At 52.1% G+C, this 18,640-nt stretch overlaps 1 protein-coding gene across 2 annotated transcripts in view; it reads right to left on the reverse strand.

Annotated features, from left to right (window-relative positions):
* Positions 1–988: 988 nt before the first annotated feature.
* The window catches only part of igf2bp2a (insulin-like growth factor 2 mRNA binding protein 2a), a 607,906-nt gene continuing 590,254 nt past the window's right edge, over positions 989–18,640 (reverse strand). For both annotated transcript variants that reach the window (XM_085985316.1, XM_085985315.1), the window contains 5 exons: positions 16,688–16,804; positions 10,128–10,202; positions 8,222–8,353; positions 7,169–7,282; positions 989–1,476 (listed from right to left, as the gene is read on the reverse strand). In XM_085985316.1, the coding sequence (XP_085841442.1) occupies positions 1,381–1,476; positions 7,169–7,282; positions 8,222–8,353; positions 10,128–10,202; positions 16,688–16,804 (534 nt within the window). In that variant the 3' untranslated portion in view covers positions 989–1,380. The remainder of the gene's footprint in view (positions 1,477–7,168; positions 7,283–8,221; positions 8,354–10,127; positions 10,203–16,687; positions 16,805–18,640) is intronic.

Raw genomic sequence — 18,640 nt, forward strand, 5'->3', positions numbered from 1 at the left:
TCTCTCTCTGCCCACCTTCCCTCTCTCTCTCTCTCTGCCCACCTTCCCTCTCTCTCTCTCTGCCCACCTTCCCTCTCTCTCTCTGCCCACCTTCCCTCTCTCTCTCTCTACCAGCCCACCTTCCCCCTCTCTCTCTCTGCCCACCTTCTCTCTCTCTCTCTGCCCACCTTCCCTCTCTCTCGCTCTGCCCACCTTCCCTCTCTCTCTCTGCCCACCTTCCCTCTCTCTCTCTCTGCCCACCTTCCTCTCTCTCTCTCTCTGCCCACCTTCCCTCTCTCTCTCTCTCTGCCCACCTTCCCTCTCTCTCTCTCTCTGCCCACCTTCCCTCTCTCTCTCTGCCCACCTTCCCTCTCTCTCGCTCTGCCCACCTTCCCTCTCTCTCTCTGCCCACCTTCCCTCTCTCTCGCTGCCCACCTTCCCTCTCTCTCTCTGCTTACCTCCCCTCTCTCTCTGCTCACCTCCCCTCTCTCTCTGCTCACCTTCCCTCTCTCTCTGCTCACCTTCCCTCTCTCTGCTCACCTTCCCTCTCTCTCTGCTCACCTTCCCTCTCTCTCTGCTCACCTTCTCTCTCTCTCTCTCTCTGCCCACCTTCCCTCTCTCTCTCTCTCTCTCTGCCCACCTTCCCTCTCTCTCTCTCCGCCCACCTTCCCCCTCTCTCTCTGCTCACCTTCGCTCTCTCTCTGCCCACCTTCCCTCTCTCTCTCTGCCCACCTTCCCTCTCCCTCTCTCTGCCCACCTTCCCTCTCCCTCTCTCTGCCCACCTTCCCTCTCCCTCTCTCTGCCCACCTTCCCTCTGCCCACCTTCCCTCTCTCTCTGCCCACCTTCCCTCTCCCTTTCTCTACTCACTCTCTCACGAGAGAGAGACTCACCTTCCAGTCTCTCTGTACAACATGGAAAAAATAAACCTTCGTCAAGCGATGATTTCTGGCATCAAAGATATGATTTAATCTCAGAAAATGCATCCAAATGAAACAAACAAAAAAATGCCCGTGTTATCTACAAAGCAGTGTTAAACCAGAACTACTTTCAATTTTATTTAAAAAAAAACCCTATTCACACTACCACGGCCAAAGTGCCTGCTCGATTTCCTTAACGGTCTACATTTCAGCCTAGGTTACCCAACAAAAAGGATCAGAGTAATGGGAGAGATTCTTCAGACAGACTGTGGCTGGACCGCCGGCAGTCACTGCTTCCTCCGTATAAATCCCCCGCCGCTATCTGCAAAGCCACAGTCGTTGGTTCGTGGGAAACATCCTCTTGTTTTGTTTCATTTGTCTGTCGTTTCTTTGGTTCGTTCCCGGCCTGTCGGTCACGTGGGTCCATGTGTAGGAAGGGCTACATTCGTCAGCTGTTGCTCGCGTCCCCAGCTCCGCCTCGCTTCACTTGCTGCGCGGAGAGGCGGTGGCCCCCGCCTGCTGCTTCTGTTGCTGCTGCTTGACCTGGTGCACAATCTCTCGGATTTTGCGCTGTGCGGTCTGCAGGGGGGCGAAGACACGGAACAGTGCATCAGACCCAAAGAAACAGGCACCATAGTGGCCGAAACATCGACCGTCTGCATTACAATCCAGAGGGGGCGAAATCCTCATCTCTCCGCTGGTGTTAAGGGTCTGACAAGAAATGGAGATTCTCAAGCACGTGGGCCCAGGGAAGAAAGCTGGCCCTCATTTGGTACTAAATTAGCAGTCTCATTCGGAGAGGCTACAGGACGGCTGGTATGGGAAATACACAAAGTGGCGCAGTAGGGTAACTTCACTCCTAGGAACAGGAGGAGGCCGTGCAATGAGATCACAACTGATCTGTATCTTAACTCCATCTACCCATCTTGGTTCCCTAAACCTTGCCTAACAAAATTCTATCCGTCTCGGTTTTGAAATTTTCAATTGGCCCCCAGCCTCCACAGGATTTTTGGAGGAGAGAGTTCCAGATTTCCACCACCCTTTGTGTGAAGAAGTGCTTCCTGACATCACCCCTGAATGGCCTAGCTGTAATTTTAAGGTTATGCCCTCTTGTTCTGGACTCGCCCACCAGAGGAAATAGTTTCTCTCTATCTACCCAATCAAATCCTTTAATCATCTTAAACACTAAGGTTCCACATGGCAGACTGGTCACGAAGTTAAAAGCCCATGCGATCCAGGGCAAAGTGTCAAGTTGGATACAAAACTGGCTCGGAGACAGGAAGCAGAGGGTGATGGTTGATGGGTGTTTCTGTGACTGGAAGGCTGTTTCCAGTGGGGTTCCGCAGGGCTCAGTACTAGGTCCATCGCTTTTTGTGGTATATATCAATGATCTAGACTTGAATATAAGGGGTATGATTAAGAAGTTTGCAGATGATACTAAAATCGGCTGTGTGGTTGATACTGAAGAAGGAAGCTGTAGACTGCAGGAAGATATCAATAAATTGGTCAGGTGGGCAGAACAGTGGCAAATGGAATTCAATCCGGAGAAGTGTGAGGTAATGCATTTGTGGAGGGCTAACAAGGAAAGGGAATATACATTAAATGGTCGGACACTGAGTAGTGTAGAGGAACAAAGGGACCTTGGAGTGCATGTCCACAGATCCCTGAAGGTAGCAGGCCAGGTAGATAAGGTGGTTAAGGCGGCATACGGAATGCTTGCCTATATTAGCCGTGGCATAGAATACAAGAGCGGGGGGTTATGCTTCAACTGTATAAAACACTAGTTAGGCCTCAGCTAGAGTACTGTGTGCCGTTCTGGTCACCACATTACAGGAAAGATGTGATTGCACTAGAGAGGGTACAGAGGAGATTTACAGAGATGTTACCGGGAGTAGAGAATCTTAGCTATGAGGAAAGACTGGATAGGCTGGGTCTGTTTTCCTTGGAACAGAGGAGTCTGAGGGGAACCTGATTGAGGTGTATAAAATTGAGGGTCCTAGATAAAGTGGATAGAAAGGACCTATTTCCCTTAGCAGAGGGGTCAATAACCAGGGGGCACAGATTTAAAGTAATTGGGGGAAGGTTTAGAGGGGATTTGAGGGGAAATTTCTTCACCCAGAGGGTTGTGGTGTCTGGAACTCACTGCCTGAACTAACCACATTTAAAAAGTACTTGGATGTGCACTTGGGATGCTCTAACCTGCAGGGATACGGACCAAGAGCTGGGAAGTGGGAATAGGCTGGATAGCTCTTTGTTGGCCGGCGCGGACACGATGGACCAAAATGCCCTCCTTCCGTGCTGTAATTTTCTATGATTCTGCTTCAAATGGATCACTCGTTATCTTCTATATTCAAGGGAATACACACCAAGTCACTCAACCTGTCCTCATAATTTAACCCTTTTAGCCCCGGTATCTGGTGAATCTGCGCTGCTCCCCCTCCCCCTCCAATATCTCCTCTCTGAGGTGCGGTGCCCAGCACTGAACGCAGTGTCCAGATGGGGTCTAACCAGAGCTCTGTACAGCTGGAGCATCACTTCCACCCCTCTGTATTCCAGCCCTCTGGAGATAATGGCCAACGTTCCATTAGCATTTTTCATTATTTTTTGTACCTGTTGAATAGCTTTTAGTGATTTCTGTACACGGACCCCTAAATCTCTCATCCCTGTTCCCAGCTTCTCACCATTTAGAAAATACTCTGATCTATCTTTCTTGGGTCCAAAGTGGATGACCTCAGAATTCCCACATTGAACTCTATCTGCCACAGTTTTGCCCACTCACTGAATCTCTCAATGTCCCTTTGCAACTTTCTGCTCCCAGCTGCACTATTTACTGTGCCACCTAACTTGATGTCATCAGCAAATTTAGATATACAGCTCCCTATTCTTTCACCCAAGTCATTTACAAATATAGTGAAAGGCTGAGGCCTCAGTACAGATCCCTGGGGTACGCCACTACTCACATCCTACCAACTGGAGTAGACGCATTATCCCTACCCTATGTCTCAAACCTCCTAACCAATTCCCTATCCTCTGTATCTAACCCGTGCTGTACCTGCCCTGGGAGTGTTTGATAGGACAGTGTAGAGGGAGCTTTACTCTGTATCTAACCCGTGCTGTACCTGCCCTGGGAGTGTTTGATGGGACAGTGTTGAGGGAGCTTTACAATGTATCTAACCCGTGCTGTACCTGCCCTGGGAGTGTTTGATGGGACAGTGTAGAGGGAGCTTTACTCTGTATCTAACCCGTGCTGTACCAGGTCTGGGAGTGTTTGATGGGACAGTGTTGAAGGAGCTTTAATCTGTATCTAACCCGTGCTGTACCAGGTCTGGGAGTGTTTGATGGGACAGTGTTGAAGGAGCTTTAATCTGTATCTAACCCGTGCTGTACCTGCCCTGGGAGTGTTTGATGGGACAGTGTAGAGGGAGCTTTACTCTGTATCTAACCCGTGCTGTACCTGCCCTGGGAGTGTTTGATGGGACAGTGTTGAGGGAGCTTTACTCTGTATCTAACCCATGCTGTACCTGTCCTGGGAGTGTTCGATGGGACAGTGCAGAGGGAGCTTTACTCTGTATCTAACCCGTGCTGTACCTGTCCTGGGAGTGTTTGATGGGACAGTGTAGAGGGAGCTTTACTCTGTATCTAACCCATGCTGTACCTGCCCTGGGAGTGTTTGATGGGACAGTGTAGAGGGAGCTTTACTCTGTATCTAACCCGTGCTGTACCTGCCCTGAGAGTGTTTGATGGGACAGTGTAGAGGGAGCTTTACTCTGTATCTAACCCGTGCTGTACCTGTCCTGGGAGTGTTTGATGGGACAGTGTTGAGGGAGCTTTACTCTGTATCTAACCCATGCTGTACCTGCTCTGGGAGTGTTTGATGGGACAGTGTTGAAGGAGCTTTAATCTGTATCTAACCCGTGCTGTACCAGGTCTGGGAGTGTTTGATACTGAGTGCCAGTATTGGATTGTGTTCCACTCCTCAGCATGAACATTATTCTGCCTGACGAGCACAAGAAATGAGATGAAAGCAACGTTGTTGTGTTTCTTGGTAATGGGGAGGATAGAGATGGAGATGGAGAGACAGTCATGTGTAGCAGTGACCTGGCCCAGCAGGTGCCTATAGAGGCCCAGCCAGCAGTCAGACGCTGAATCTGACCATCACACTGAAACACTTGCCGGGAGCACAGTAAGAATAAAATGTTTGAGATACACTTGTCATAACACAATGAAAATACAGAGAAACACAGAGGGCCCTGGATGTCATGTGGTGCCTAGGATTTCAGGATTAGTGCAGGGGTTTCCGCCGTCTGATCTCGAATTGGATGGACTGGTTTCGGAGGTGGCTGTCTGGGATTTTTCCCCAGTCATTCTGGACTCCCTTCGTACTTCACTGAAACGTCAGCCTGGATTATATGCTCAAGACTCTAGAGTGGGAGACTGTCGGAGGTACCGTCTTTCGGATGAGACATTAAGGTGGACGTTAAAGATCCCATGGCACTATTTTGAAGAGCAGGGGAGTTCTCCCCGGTGTCCTGGCCAATCCCTCAATCACCATCACTAAAACAGATTATCTGGACATTATCACATTGCTGTTTGTGGGAGCTTGCTGTACGCAAATTGGCTGCTGCGTTGCCCAAATTACAACAGTGACTCCACTTCAAAAGTACTTCACTGGCTGTAAAGCAGTTTGGGACGTCCTGCGGTAGTGAAAGGCGCTATGGAAATGCAAGTCTTTCTTTCTTTCTCTACAACCCAATTGTCCTGAGCATTGAGCCCTGCTATACGAGTCTGCAGGTGATGAGTTCCGGGTCTCAGAGAATCCTCACCAGCTGTATGATGGACTCTGGAACAAGCTAGCCACAGACGAGAGCGCTTCGACTGTATTCAACATTCTTACTGTATCAAAAAATGCTGCACGATGGCGGGAAGATTCTTCGCAGATGGAATGGGGCTGACCAATTATTCAACATGTGTTTTTGTCCAACTGGGATACTCGACACTACAGAGCGGATTCACTGAGCAGAACAGGCAATCTCCTGTCACATCATTCCAATTAGATTGGAGAGGCTGGGGTTGTTTTCCTTGGAACAGCGGAGGCTGAGGGGAGATTTAATTGAGATGTATAAAATTATGAGGGGCCTTGATAGAGTGGATAGGAAAGACCTATTTCCCTTAACAGAGAGGTCAAGAACCAGGAGGCATAATTTTAAAGTAGTTGGTAGAAGGATTAGAGGGGAGTTGAGGAGAATTTTTTTCACCCAGAAGGTTGTGGGGGTCTGGAACTCATCGCCTGAAAGGGTGGTAGAGGCAGAAACCCTCATTACATTTAAAAGGTACTTGGATATGCACCTGAAGAGCCGTAACCTACAGGGCTACGGACCAAGAGCTGGAAAGTGGGATTAGGCGGGATAGCTCTTTCGACTGGCACCAATACGATGGGCCAAATGGTCTCCTTCTGTGCCTTAAACGTCTATGATTTGGGGGATCAGTGTCCGGTCCCGTGTGATTTGGGGGATCAGTGTCTGGTCCTGTGTGATTTGGGGGTCAGTGTCTGGTCCCGTGTGATTTGGGGGTCAGTGTCCGGTCCCGTGTGATTTGGGGGATCAGTGTCTGGTCCCGTGTGATTTGGGGGATCAGTGTCTGGTCCCGTGTGATTTGGGGGTCAGTGTCTGGTCCCGTGTGATTTGGGGGATCATTGTCTGGTCCCGTGTGATTTGGGGGTCAGTGTCTGGTCCCGTGTGATTTGGGGGATCATTGTCTGGTCCCGTGTGATTTGGGGGTCAGTGTCTGATCCTGTGTGATTTGGGGATCAGTGACTGATCCCGTGTGATTTGGGAGGTCAGTGTCTGGTCCCGTGTGATTTGGGGGATCAGTGTCTGGTCCCGTGTGATTTGGGGGATCAGTGTTTGGTCCCATGTGATTTGGGGGTCAGTGTCTGATCGCGTGTGTATGTGAGTCAGTGTGTGTGAGTGAGAGTGTGAAGGTGTGAGAGAGTGTGTGTGTCAGAGATTGGGTGAGAGAGTGAGGGTGTGAGTGCGTATGTGAGAGAGTATGAGTGTGAGTGTGAGATTAGAACACACCCTATATGTGGGGGCGAGGGTTCCAGCTCCTCACAACAGAAGCCTCCCATCTGTGAGGGGGATTCACACACAAGGTTCAGTCCCATGGAGTACAATCACCCTTCCCACAGGAACACATACTGTACTACACTTGCCCCACTATATCCACGGCTGTGAGACGTGGCGTGACAGAGGTGAAGGTCAGTGCGGCCTACCTGACTGGCGAAGAAATGTCCGACGATTTTCACGATGACCTCATCGTTGTCGTCCGGTATCTGGTCGCGGGGAACGATCACCTCGGCACTCGTGATGTTCTGCAGCTCGTTCACCTGACAAGCAGAGGGCAGCGGTGAGGTGGAGGGCGAGCAGAGACTGGCAGAGCGCCACCCAGCTGGGCAGTGACAAAAATCAGCTGCAACTGTTGGCCCATTTGTTTTCTGGCAAGTGTGTGTGTGAGAGTGTGGGAGAGTGGGTGTGTGCATGAGAGTGGGTGTGTGCATGTGAGTGAGTGAGTGCGTGTGTGTGTGTGTATATAGAGAGTGGGTGTGTGAGTGCGCGTGCAGTGAGTGTGTAGAGGGTATGGGTGTGTGTGTGTGAGAGAGAGAGAGAGTGGATGAGTGAGAGTGGATGAGTGGGTGTGTGGAGTGAGTAGTGAGTGAGTGAGAATGTGAGTGTGCGTCAGTAAATGAGTGTGTGTATGAGTGAGAGGGTGAGAGTGTGTGTCTGTGAGTGAGTGTGTGTGTGTGTGTGAGTATGAGTGTGTGTGTGCATGTGAGCGAGTATGCGTGTGCGAGTGAGAGTGTGTGAGTGCGCGTGTGTGTGAAGGTGTGAGAAAGTGTGTGTCAGAGTGTGGGTGTGAGTGCGCGTATGAGTGTGAGTGTGAGAGAGTGTGAGCATGTGAGAGTGTGTGAGAGAGTGTGAGAGAGTGTGAGAGAGTGTGAGTGCGAGTGAATTTCAGGTGAGGTCATGCTCCTCTGTGATGGTCTCCATGGTGGGATATGCTGCCAGCATGGCCGTCTGAGCTGATCACCGGGTCGGGGTGAGGGCGGGCGGCGGGGGTGCTGCCCCCACTCACCACAGGATTGAGTCCTGTACGAATTCACAGACTGAGGAGAGGAGTGGAGGAGATAGAGGAACAACGCAGGTGGAGGTTCAGCTGTGGTTGAAAGGTGAGGGGCGAGTGATCAGAGGAGAACCCGTGAGGGATGGCCTCCGTCACAAGGTGGTTTGAGGTCAGGCCGTCCCGTGTTGTGAACTACAGAACTTACCGTCTTGCCGCCTTTGCCGATGACCCTCCCCGCGGCGGAGGATGGGACCTTGATGTTTGCCTCAAGTTTGACCTCTTCCTTCGGATTGAAGAAATTCTCCTCTTTTAGTTTGCCGTAGATCCGGCCTTGGGCCTGAAGCAGAGTGAGGAAAATCAAAACTAAATCCAAGGGCCGCGGTCACTCCCCCCCAAATCACACGGGACCAGACACTGATCCCCCAAATCACACGGGACCAGACACTGATCCCCCAAATCACACGGGACCAGACACTGATCCCCCAAATCACACGGGACCAGACACTGATCCCCCAAATCACACGGGACCAGACACTGATCCCCCAAATCACATGGGACCGGACACTGATCTCCCAAATCACATGGGACCGGACACTGATCTCCCAAATCACACAGGACCGGACACTGACCCCCAAATCACATGGGACTAGACACTGACTCCCCAAATCACACGGGATCGGACACTGATACCCCAAATTACACGGGATCGGACACGGACCTAGTGTGATTGGGGGGGGGGGGTCAAAGTTGGAAATGGCCCGGGAGTGTTTAATGGGACAGTGTTGAGGGAGCTTTTACTCTGTATCTAACCCGTGCTGTACCTGCCCTGGGGGTGTTTGATGGAAAATCAGTTTGAAAAGAAAGTATTTTGTTTGTGAGGGCTCTGGGTGGAATGATTCAAGATCGATTCTACTTTCCCCTCTGCTTCCATGTCCAAACCAGTCACGTTGCTGCGGAGACGATAGAATGAAGGCCTTTCACCTGGAGAGTGAGATAGAATTGGAGGAAGGAGGGGGAGCGAGGGAGAGTGGGAGGGGAGAGGGATAGAGAGAGGGAGGGAGGGGGCGGGGGGAGAGAGGGAGGGGGCAGGAGTGGTGGGGGAGAGAGGGAGGGGGTAGGGAGGGAGGGGGCGGGGAGAGAGGGAGGGGGGTAGGGAGGGAGGGGGCGAGGGAGGGGGCGGGGGAGAGAGGGAGGGGGCAGGAGTGGTGGGGGGAGAGAGGGAGGGGGCGGGGAGAGAGGGAGGGGGTAGGGAGGGGGTAGGGAGGGAGGGGGGCGGGGAGAGAGGGAGGGGGTAGGGAGGGAGGGGGCGGGGAGAGAGGGAGGGGGGTAGGGGAGGGAGGGGGCGGGGGAGAGGGAGGGGGCAGGAGTGGTGGGGGAGAGAGGAGGGGGCGGGGAGAGAGGGAGGGGGTAGGGAGGGAGGGGGTAGGGAGGGAGGGGGCGGGGAGAGAGGGAGGGGGTAGGGAGGGGACGGGGGCGAGGGAGGGAGGGAGCGGGGGAGAGGAGGGAGGGGGCAGGAGTGGTGGGGGAGAGAGGGAGGGGGCGGGGAGAGAGGGAGGGGGTAGGGAGGGAGGGGGCGAGGGAGGGAGGGAGGGAGGGGGGCGGGGGAGAGAGGGAGGGGGCAGGAGTGGTGGGGGAGAGAGGGAGGGGGCGGGGGAGAGAGGGAGGGGGTAGGGAGGGAGGGGGCGGGGAGGGAGGGAGGGAGGGGGGCGGGGGAGAGAGGGAGGGGGTAGGGAGGGAGGGGGCGAGGGAGGGAGGGCGGGAGGGGGCGGGGGAGAGAGGGAGGGGGCAGGAGTGGTGGGGGAGAGAGGGAGGGGGCGGGGAGAGAGGGAGGGGGTGGGGAGAGAGGGAGGGGGTGGGGAGAGAGGGAGGGGGTAGGGAGGGAGGGGGCGGGGAGAGAGGGAGGGGGTAGGGAGGGAGGGGGTAGGGAGGGAGGGGGCGAGGGAGGGGAGGGAGGGGGCGTGGAATATCAATGCTTTCCCCATGACAGCGTGGCCAGCTCTCACCAATGCCGGTTGTGGAGAAAACGAGGGTGTGAATGAAGCCCACTGGGAGGTGCTATCGCCCCTACTCCACATCAGTGCTGCTGGTTAACCCACTGCTTATCCACTCACCTTAAACTGAGCCTCTGGGGAGCCAGTGATAATCACCATCCTCTCATTGGCCTCAGGCCCTTCTGCGGGGGCAATCTGCAATTTAAACACACACAAAAAAGTGACACTCTGAAGTAGTTTTCGAGAAGATCCCAATATTGATTAAGAGCCGTTATTCTTTGACAGCAAGAGGTAAATTAAAGGTGAACTAACAGTGCTGGAGGAATCCTTCCTCGCAGGGGAGGGGGGCTCAGCGGGGGCGGGGCCACTCCAGGCCTCTGCCGAGGTGCATCTTGCTGGGGGGGCGCCAGCGAGAGCCTGGGTGGTGAGTATCGGCTGGCTATTGGACTGTGGAGGGCCTCACAGCCAAGCAGCGATGCAGTCCTCACCTCGCGTGCAGTGACTGTGCAGCGGGGTACGGTGTCTCGAGCTTACAGGCATGTCATGGAGCACTGGGGCCCGGGTGCAAAGCTCCCGCCCGAGTTTCCGGTTAAGCAACGTCTCGATTTTAAAATTCTCATCTTTGTTTTCAAATCCCTCACACCTCCCTATCTCTGTAACCTCCTCCAGCTCTACAACCCTCCGATATCTGCGCTCGCCCAATTCTGGCTTCTCGAGCATCCCCGATTTTAATCACCCTACCATTGGCGGCCGTGCCTTCTGTTGCCTGGGCCCTGAGCTCTGGAATTCCCTCCCTAAACCGCTCCGCCTCTGTCTCCTCCTTTAAGACCCTCCTTAAAACCAACCTCTTGGACTGCTTCATTATCTGAGGAGCTTGGTCAATGTCCGCATGCAACAAGACCTGGGCGACGTTCAGGCTTGGGCTGATAAGTGGCAGGTAACATTCACGCCACAGAAGTGCCAGGCAATGACTATCTCCAACAAGCGAGAGTCTAACCACCACCCATTGACATTCAATGGCATTACCACCGCTGAATCCCCCACTATCAACATCCATTGACCAGAAACTTAACTGGACCAGTCACGTAAATACTGTGGCAACAAGAGCCGGTCAGAGGCTGGGTACTCTGCGGTGAGTGTCTCACCTCCTGACTCCCCAAAGCCTTTCCACCATCTACAAGGCACAAGTAAGGAGTGCGATGGAATACTCTCCACTTGCCTGGATGAGTGCAGCTGCAACAACACTCAAGAAGCTCAACACCATCCAAGACAAAGCAGCCCATTTGATTGGCACCCCATCCACCACCTTAAACATTCACTCCCTCCACCACCGGCATACCGTGGCTGCAGTGTGTACCATCTACAAGATGCACTGCAGCAACTCGCCAAGGCTTCTTCGGCAGCACCTCCCAAACCCGCGACCTCTTCCACCTAGAAGGACAAGGGCAGCAGGCGCATGGGAACACCATCACCTCCAAGTTCCCCTCCAAGTCACACACCATCCTGACTTGGAAATATATTGCCGATCCTTCATCGTCGCTGGGTCAAAATCCTGGAACTCCCTCCCTAACAGCTCTGTGGGAGTACCTTCACCACATGGACTGCAGCGGTTCAAGGCGGCGGCTCACCACCACCTTCTCAAGGGCAACTAGGGATGGGCAATAAATGCCGGCCTTGCCAGCGACGCCCAGATCCCATAAGCAAATTTTTAAAAAGCTTTCGGTCTCCTGCCCTAATATCCCCTTATGTGGCTTGGTGTCAAATTTTGTTTGTTAACGCTCCTGTGAAGCACCTTGGGAAGTTTTACTACATTAAAGGCGCTGTATAAATACAAGTTGTTGTTGTTGTTGTTTCCAGTTCACGAGCTGGTCTCTCACAAGCCGCCACTACAAACAGATCCTGGCCATTCAGATTTATTGACCGATGTGGTGACGAACCGGAGAACTGCTCTCCGGCCCCCCAAAGTCTCAACAGAATGAAGCAGCGGGTGAGAAAATTCGAACACAGGAAGAGCCCAGTCACTGAGCTTCATCAATACACGGGAATAGGCTGCTCAGTCCATCCAGCCTGTGCCAGCCTTTACTTTCCGCACCAGCCTCAGTGTGCGCCGGTTTAGCAGACGTCAGGGGCCGTGGGTATACCGTGGCTATAAAACGATCCAGTGTGGAGACCTCCGTTTCACCTTCCACTCCAAGTCCGCGGGTACGGAGGCCCATTGTAGCGCAGTTCCCCCCCCCCCCCCGGCCAAACCCCGACACACACCCCAACAACAGCTGCTCTGGCTGCTATCAACTTCCTGGACTGTAAGACCGGGGCTCAGCTGGTAGCACTCTTGCCTCTGAGTCAGAGAGACATGGGTTCAAACCCAACTCCGGAGACTTGAGCACAAAAATCTAGGCTGACACTCCAGTGCAGTGCTGAAAGAGTGCTACACTGGCAGATGAGACGTTAAACTGAGGTCCCGTCTACTCCCTCAGATGGATGTAAAAGATCCCATGGCACTATTTCGAAGATGAGCAGGGGAGTTATCCTTGGTGTCCTTGTCAATGGGCACGGCCCTGCAAGATACGGTGAGGGGCCCGGCGGGATACGGTGAGGGGCGCTTGCTTACAGTACCATGCTGCAGGATGTGGAAGCTGCCCTCCTAGATTGAGGGTTATCACATCACAACCAGAAGCTGGGATGTAGCTGAGTTCCATGAATCGGTTGGCCTTGCTCCCGGCATGTTGCAGCCTGACTAAAAACTGACACAATGCTCGTATCCCGAGGAGGGCCAAGGATCAGACACTGGCTAAGGCAGCTTCCAACCCAGGACTGTCAGACCCCCCAGAGTCAGGGAACTCCCACTGAATATAGACTCGCACAACATTAAAAACAACAAATCTTCCTAAGTGTTTGATACAACTTGCCTCGCTCCCACCTCACTGCCGGGCTATCATGTGCATATTCTCCCCCTCCCACAGGCCTAACACTCAATGAGGTCCTAGGTGTCCCTCTGGCGGGAGTATAACCTTAAAATTAACACTCAGCTTCCTCTCTGCGATTACTGGGCAGTAGCTCCCTGAACCATAGCTTGTCTGGATCAGCACCTGACAGCTGGCTGCCCTCCCCGGGAGAACCGAGATGGATCGATCCACGGATAAGCTCGGCTCCTCGGAGCTGGGAGTGAGCGGGATATTCGAAGTTTGACAGATAGCAAAAAGAACACACAACAAGAACGAAACAACATCACCCGCACTTTCAAAGCCACAGCTTCAAACTATGCTTTAATTGTGGGGTGGCAGGAGGGCGAGGGGAAGACATATGCTGCTTTCTGAGCCGTGTGAAGTTCAGGCCTCGGGCCCCTCCACCCCTTTGGCTTTTAATTAGCAACCTTGGGAGGGCCCAAGAGCAATGGTTACACAACAAAGCACTAACCACACACAGTGCATCACCCTCTTCATCACGACACGACACGGCGCAGACACGATGGGCCGAAGGGCCTCTTTCTGTGCTGTAAAACTCTATGACTCTATGCTGACAAGGCAGAGAGATTTACTGAGGCACAAAATACAACCAAAACAGGCCTCTTCCTAACACCCGAGCCTACCCCTACCACATCTCTTTTTGTTGTTTGAGGTGCCTTCACTATTAAAAAGGAAATTAAGACCTTTACCTGCACTCCATTTCTAAAGACAGGCTATGGGGGGGGGGGAAATCCTCCCACACTGCACCACACCACACAGTCTAAATATACTGCAGCCTTCTCTAGCCAAGCAGTGATTCAGACAAACAAATTTCATACCCAGTTACCAACATGACTCACTCGGTTGCAGTTGCCCACTACTTTCAGGGATTTCTTTCAAAGCTGGAATTCCAGAGCGGAGTGTGGCTGCAAAGGCCTAATTGGATCAGAGCCCCAGAAACCTTTGCTTCCACTTGGCTATCTCCCCTGCGACTCACCACAGACACACTGCTGTATGGGCCTGGGCTCCGAGGCCCCAGTCAGCCTCTACTCACACTCACTCGTTTGCTAAGATCCAAATTCCTTCAGCTCTGGCTCCAGCCATTTCAGTGGGTCTGTGAATCTCAAAAATGGCACCTTATTGACACCGGGTCGTGGGTTCAAACTTTGGCCAAATGATTGCCATTAAGAATCATTCTCCCTGGTGCCTGTAAAGACTGGGCATTCCGAAAACAAGTCAACCACAGCGAGCAACACAAAGCACAGGCGCACCATATGAGCTTTCAAACAAGCCGCCCGCTGATTGTGACCACTGCCCCATCTCTGGACCATGGCCCATGTGCTCCTTACAATATAACTCTGTCATGTAGCTCCTCTTACATTGGAACAGGAGGAGGCCATTCAGCGCCTCGAGCCATTCCACGAGATCATCATGGCTGATCTGAACCTCAACTCATTTTACCCTCACTGTAGCTGAATTCTCTCTCCACAGATGCTGCCTGGCCTGCTGAGCGTTTCCAGCATTTTCTGTTATTTCACTTTACCCGCTTTGCTCCATATCCCTCGATACCTTTACCCAACAAAAATCTATCAAGCTCAGTCTTGGAAACTGACCCAGTATCCACAGATTTTTGGGGGAGAGGGTTCCAGATTTCCACTACTCTTTGTGAAAATGGGTTTCCTGATTTCACCCCTGAACGGCCTAGCTGTAATTTTAAGGTTTTGTCCCCTTGTTCTGGACTCGCCCCTCCAGAGGAAATAGTTTCTCTATCTACCCTATCAACTCCTTTAATCATCTTAAACACCTCCATTAAATCATTGCTCAGCCTTCTAAATTCAAGGGAATACAAGCCTAGTCTATGTGCAACCTGTCCTCATAATTTAACCGTCTGGGGAATCTGCGCTGCTCCCCCTCCCCCGCCAATACCTCCTCCCTGAGGTGCGGTGCCCAGAACTGAACGCAGTGTCCAGATGGGGTCTAACCAGAGCTCTGTACAGCTGAAGAAAAACATATTCACTTTTAAATTTCAACCCCCTTGTGATAAGGTCAACATTCCAATGGCCCTTTTAATAGATGCATTTAAGGGGAAGCTGGATAAGTACATGAGGGAGAAAGGAATCGAAGGGTATATTGATAGGGTGAGAGGATTAGATGAAGTAGGGTGGGAGAAGGTTTGCGTGGAGCCTAAACACTGGCACAGACCAGTTGGGCCGAATGGCTAGCTTTTAGTGATTTGTGTCCATGGACAACTAAATCCCTTTGCTCCTCCACAGTTCCTCGTCTCTCACCATATGAAAGTATTCCAAATTGTCTTTCTCAGATCCAAAGTGGATGACCTCACATTTCCCCACTTTGAACTCCATCTGCCATTTTTGCCCACTCACTTAATCTCTCAATGTCCCTTTACAACTTCTGCTCCCAGCTACACTACTTACTGAGTCACTTAACTTGGAGTCACCTGCAAACTTGGATATACAGCTCTCTATTCCTTCATCCAAGTCATTAATAAATATAGCGAAAAGCTGAGGCCCCAGTAGAGATCCCAGGGGAAAACCACTTGTCACATCCCGTCAATCAGAGAACAAAGCCTCTATCCCTACTCTCTGTCTCCTGCCTCCCAACCAATTTCCAACCCTATACTGAGGTCATAGCACTTTCCTTGCAAAATCACAAGGCCACAAAAACTGGCCTCAGTCCCTGCAGACCTGAGAAATAAATCAGGAAAGCCGGCAAACATCATAGAGGTGCGCAATACTGTCCACTGCCCCTTCACAGGAACAGGAGGAGGTCATTCAGCCCCTCAGGCCTACTCCACTATTCAATCAGATCAGGGCTGACCTGTACCTCAATTCCCTATTTACCCGCCTTAGCACCATATACCTTGATACTCTTACCTAACAAAAATCCATCCATCCCAACCTTGAAAGCTTCAATTAACCCCTAGCATCCACAGCCTTTTGGGGGGGGGAGGGGGGGGCGGAGAGTTCCCGTCTCACTTCCCTCCAGTCTCGCATCCAACTGCCCTGCAATCTCTTCATACCCTTTCCCTAGCACAGCTCCTCCTGTCAATAGGGTGATTACCAGTAACATGGCAACACTCGCCAACCCTGGACCCTTGGCCCCATCTAATTTCCCAACCATGTGACTGGCCTTTTGTCACCAGTTAGTGCCCGGGGAAACTGGAGGTGGGCAGATGTGTGCTGGACCATCTTGGTGAAACCAGAGTTTAACCCCAGATCAGAGGGCGGTCGGGGGGGGGGGGGGGGGGTTAATGAAGACCTGTTTCCAGGAAGCCAGTGATTTCTCTCGAGAGCCCAGCCAGCTGGTCACCCACCCATTCAGGGCACCAAGTACACAGCAGGACATAACACATGGTAAAAGTCCACCATAGGGGACATCTCGTGATTTGGGAAATTAAAACACATGCTGATGATCACACTGGAGAATGTCCACAATGTTGATTGTTATTTTAGATGAGATGTCTCTTGAACCAATGCTGGAAATACTCAGCAGGCCAGGCAGCATCTGTGGAGAGAGAAACAGAGTTTACGTTTCAGGTCTGGGACCCTTCATCAGAGCCTGCTGAGTAGTTCCAGCATTTTCTGTTGTTATTTCAGATTTCCAGCATCCGCAGTATTTTGCTATTGACATCTCATCTAACATGGACTTGGATAGGTTTCCTAGGCAACCTGACACCAATACGCCAGAGAATGGAAGGTGCGGAAGGGACCATACCTTGATTGATGCTCCAGCGAACCTGGAGAGCTGCTTAATTTGTTGTCCTTTCTTTCCAATAATGGCTCCCACAGCTTGGCTTGGGATGAACAAGTGCACAATCTCCTGTTCTGATGTCTGCTGGGAAGGAGATCACAGATCAGTGTGGGAAAAGAGGTCAGATCTCAACATAACAGGGCAACGGAAACTATCCATGCGTCAAATTGCAGAGGTTGAACATTCCACCAATTCAATGTCTCGGGCTTCCCAGTTCCAGGAATGGTGGAAAATTCCTAGTGTCCAATAATCGCACAGAAGCAGCAAAGGGGAGGGGCTGAGCACTTGCTGATTGCCGCCGACAACACGTTGAACAACCTCGCTCCCATTTCTCATGGGCTGGAGATTTATTGGGCGAGTGAGATGATGCGTAGACATTGGTGAAGCTCAGAGCGACATCTAGTGGAGGAAACGATATAACCCCCATAGCATTGCCGTGAGGCGGCTGTGAGGGACTGCACCAGCACCCCAACACCCAGAGCATTGCCGTGAGGCGGCTGTGAGGGACTGCACCAGCACCCCAACACCAAGAGCATTGCCGTGAGGCGGCTGTGAGGGACTGCACCAGCACCCCAACACCCAGAGCATTGCCGTGAGGCGGCTGTGAGGGACTGCACCAGCACCCCAACACCAAGAGCATTGCCGTGAGGCGGCTGTGAGGGACTGCACCAGCACCCCAACACCCAGAGCATTGCCGTGAGGCGGCTGTGAGGGACTGCACCACCTCAACAGAAAGGAAAATGGTCAACCTCTGAACTCTCTGACACATGTTGCTCCCCATACCTGCGACAAGAGTGAAAAGGAGTATGAAGAGAAGCTGTTAAACAGATAATGCTCCTGCATTATTTTAGGCAGCCAATTTGAGCACCTTGGTTGGCAAATCATTGCCCTCGACCTTTATGCAACATCTTCATTAACAACAGGTGTTATAATGTCCAACCCCAGCTCTCAGTGTCATCAGGTCATGGGGCGGGGCTTTATACAGGAAGGAGCAGCCCCCAGTGATGGCCTTTTTCCCCACAATTCTTTGCCCATGTCATGGCAAAAGACAAGGTGTAGCAGGTGATCAGGCAGTGAGCTGGTCAAATGAACACAAAACACACACTTCACTGGCAGCAGGGTCGGTAACCAGAGGACACAGATTTAAGATAATTGGCAAAAGAAACAGAGGGGAGATGAGGAGGAATTTTTTTTACGCAACGACTTATGATGATCTGGAATGCACGGCCTGAAAGGGTGGTGGAAGCAAATTCAATAATAACTTTCAAAAGGGAATTGGATAAATACTTGGAAAGGATAGATTTGCAGGGCTATGGGGAAAGAGTGCAGGAGTGGGACTATTTGGAGAGCTTGTTCACAGAGCCGGCATAGGCACAATGTATCCTGCAGCACGGGAGGAGGCCAATGAAAAGAAATGGCAGCCAAGTGCCACGGATTCTCCACTCGATATTCATTGAAAGGGCAGCTGGAGAGTGCAGCAGAAATGTACAAATGACTGTCAGCTGACAGCCATTGAAACCCAAGGAACCAGGAGCGTGTTGTACACAAAACAGTATCCTGGGATCTGGGTTCAATCCCAGCTCAGACCAACGAGATGAAAGCCTCCGCTGTCTGCCCGCAACAAGGGTCCATGTGACAGGCTCATCTCAGCTTCCAGTGGTCACAAAGGGGCTATGGTTTGGAGGGGGGCGGGGGTGCAGGGGGCAGTGTCCTCAGGACAGCTGCTGTGAGAAATCTCACCCAGGCTACAGTCGGCGGAAGTTCTCGGAGGTTGGAGCTGATGGTGAGTCAGAGTGGAGTGAGTTTTACTCTGCGACTAACTCATGCTGCAACCAACACTGGAAAACAAACCAAAATACAACACGGCAATGCCCTGTACAACTAAATGAAGAGCACGAAGCACAGAGGCTGAGTTAG

This window comes from Somniosus microcephalus, chromosome 4 (genome assembly GCF_052327205.1).
Source record: "Somniosus microcephalus isolate GS21.2 chromosome 4, FLI_Smic_1.0, whole genome shotgun sequence".
In the NCBI taxonomy this organism is placed as follows: Eukaryota; Metazoa; Chordata; class Chondrichthyes; order Squaliformes; family Somniosidae; genus Somniosus; species Somniosus microcephalus.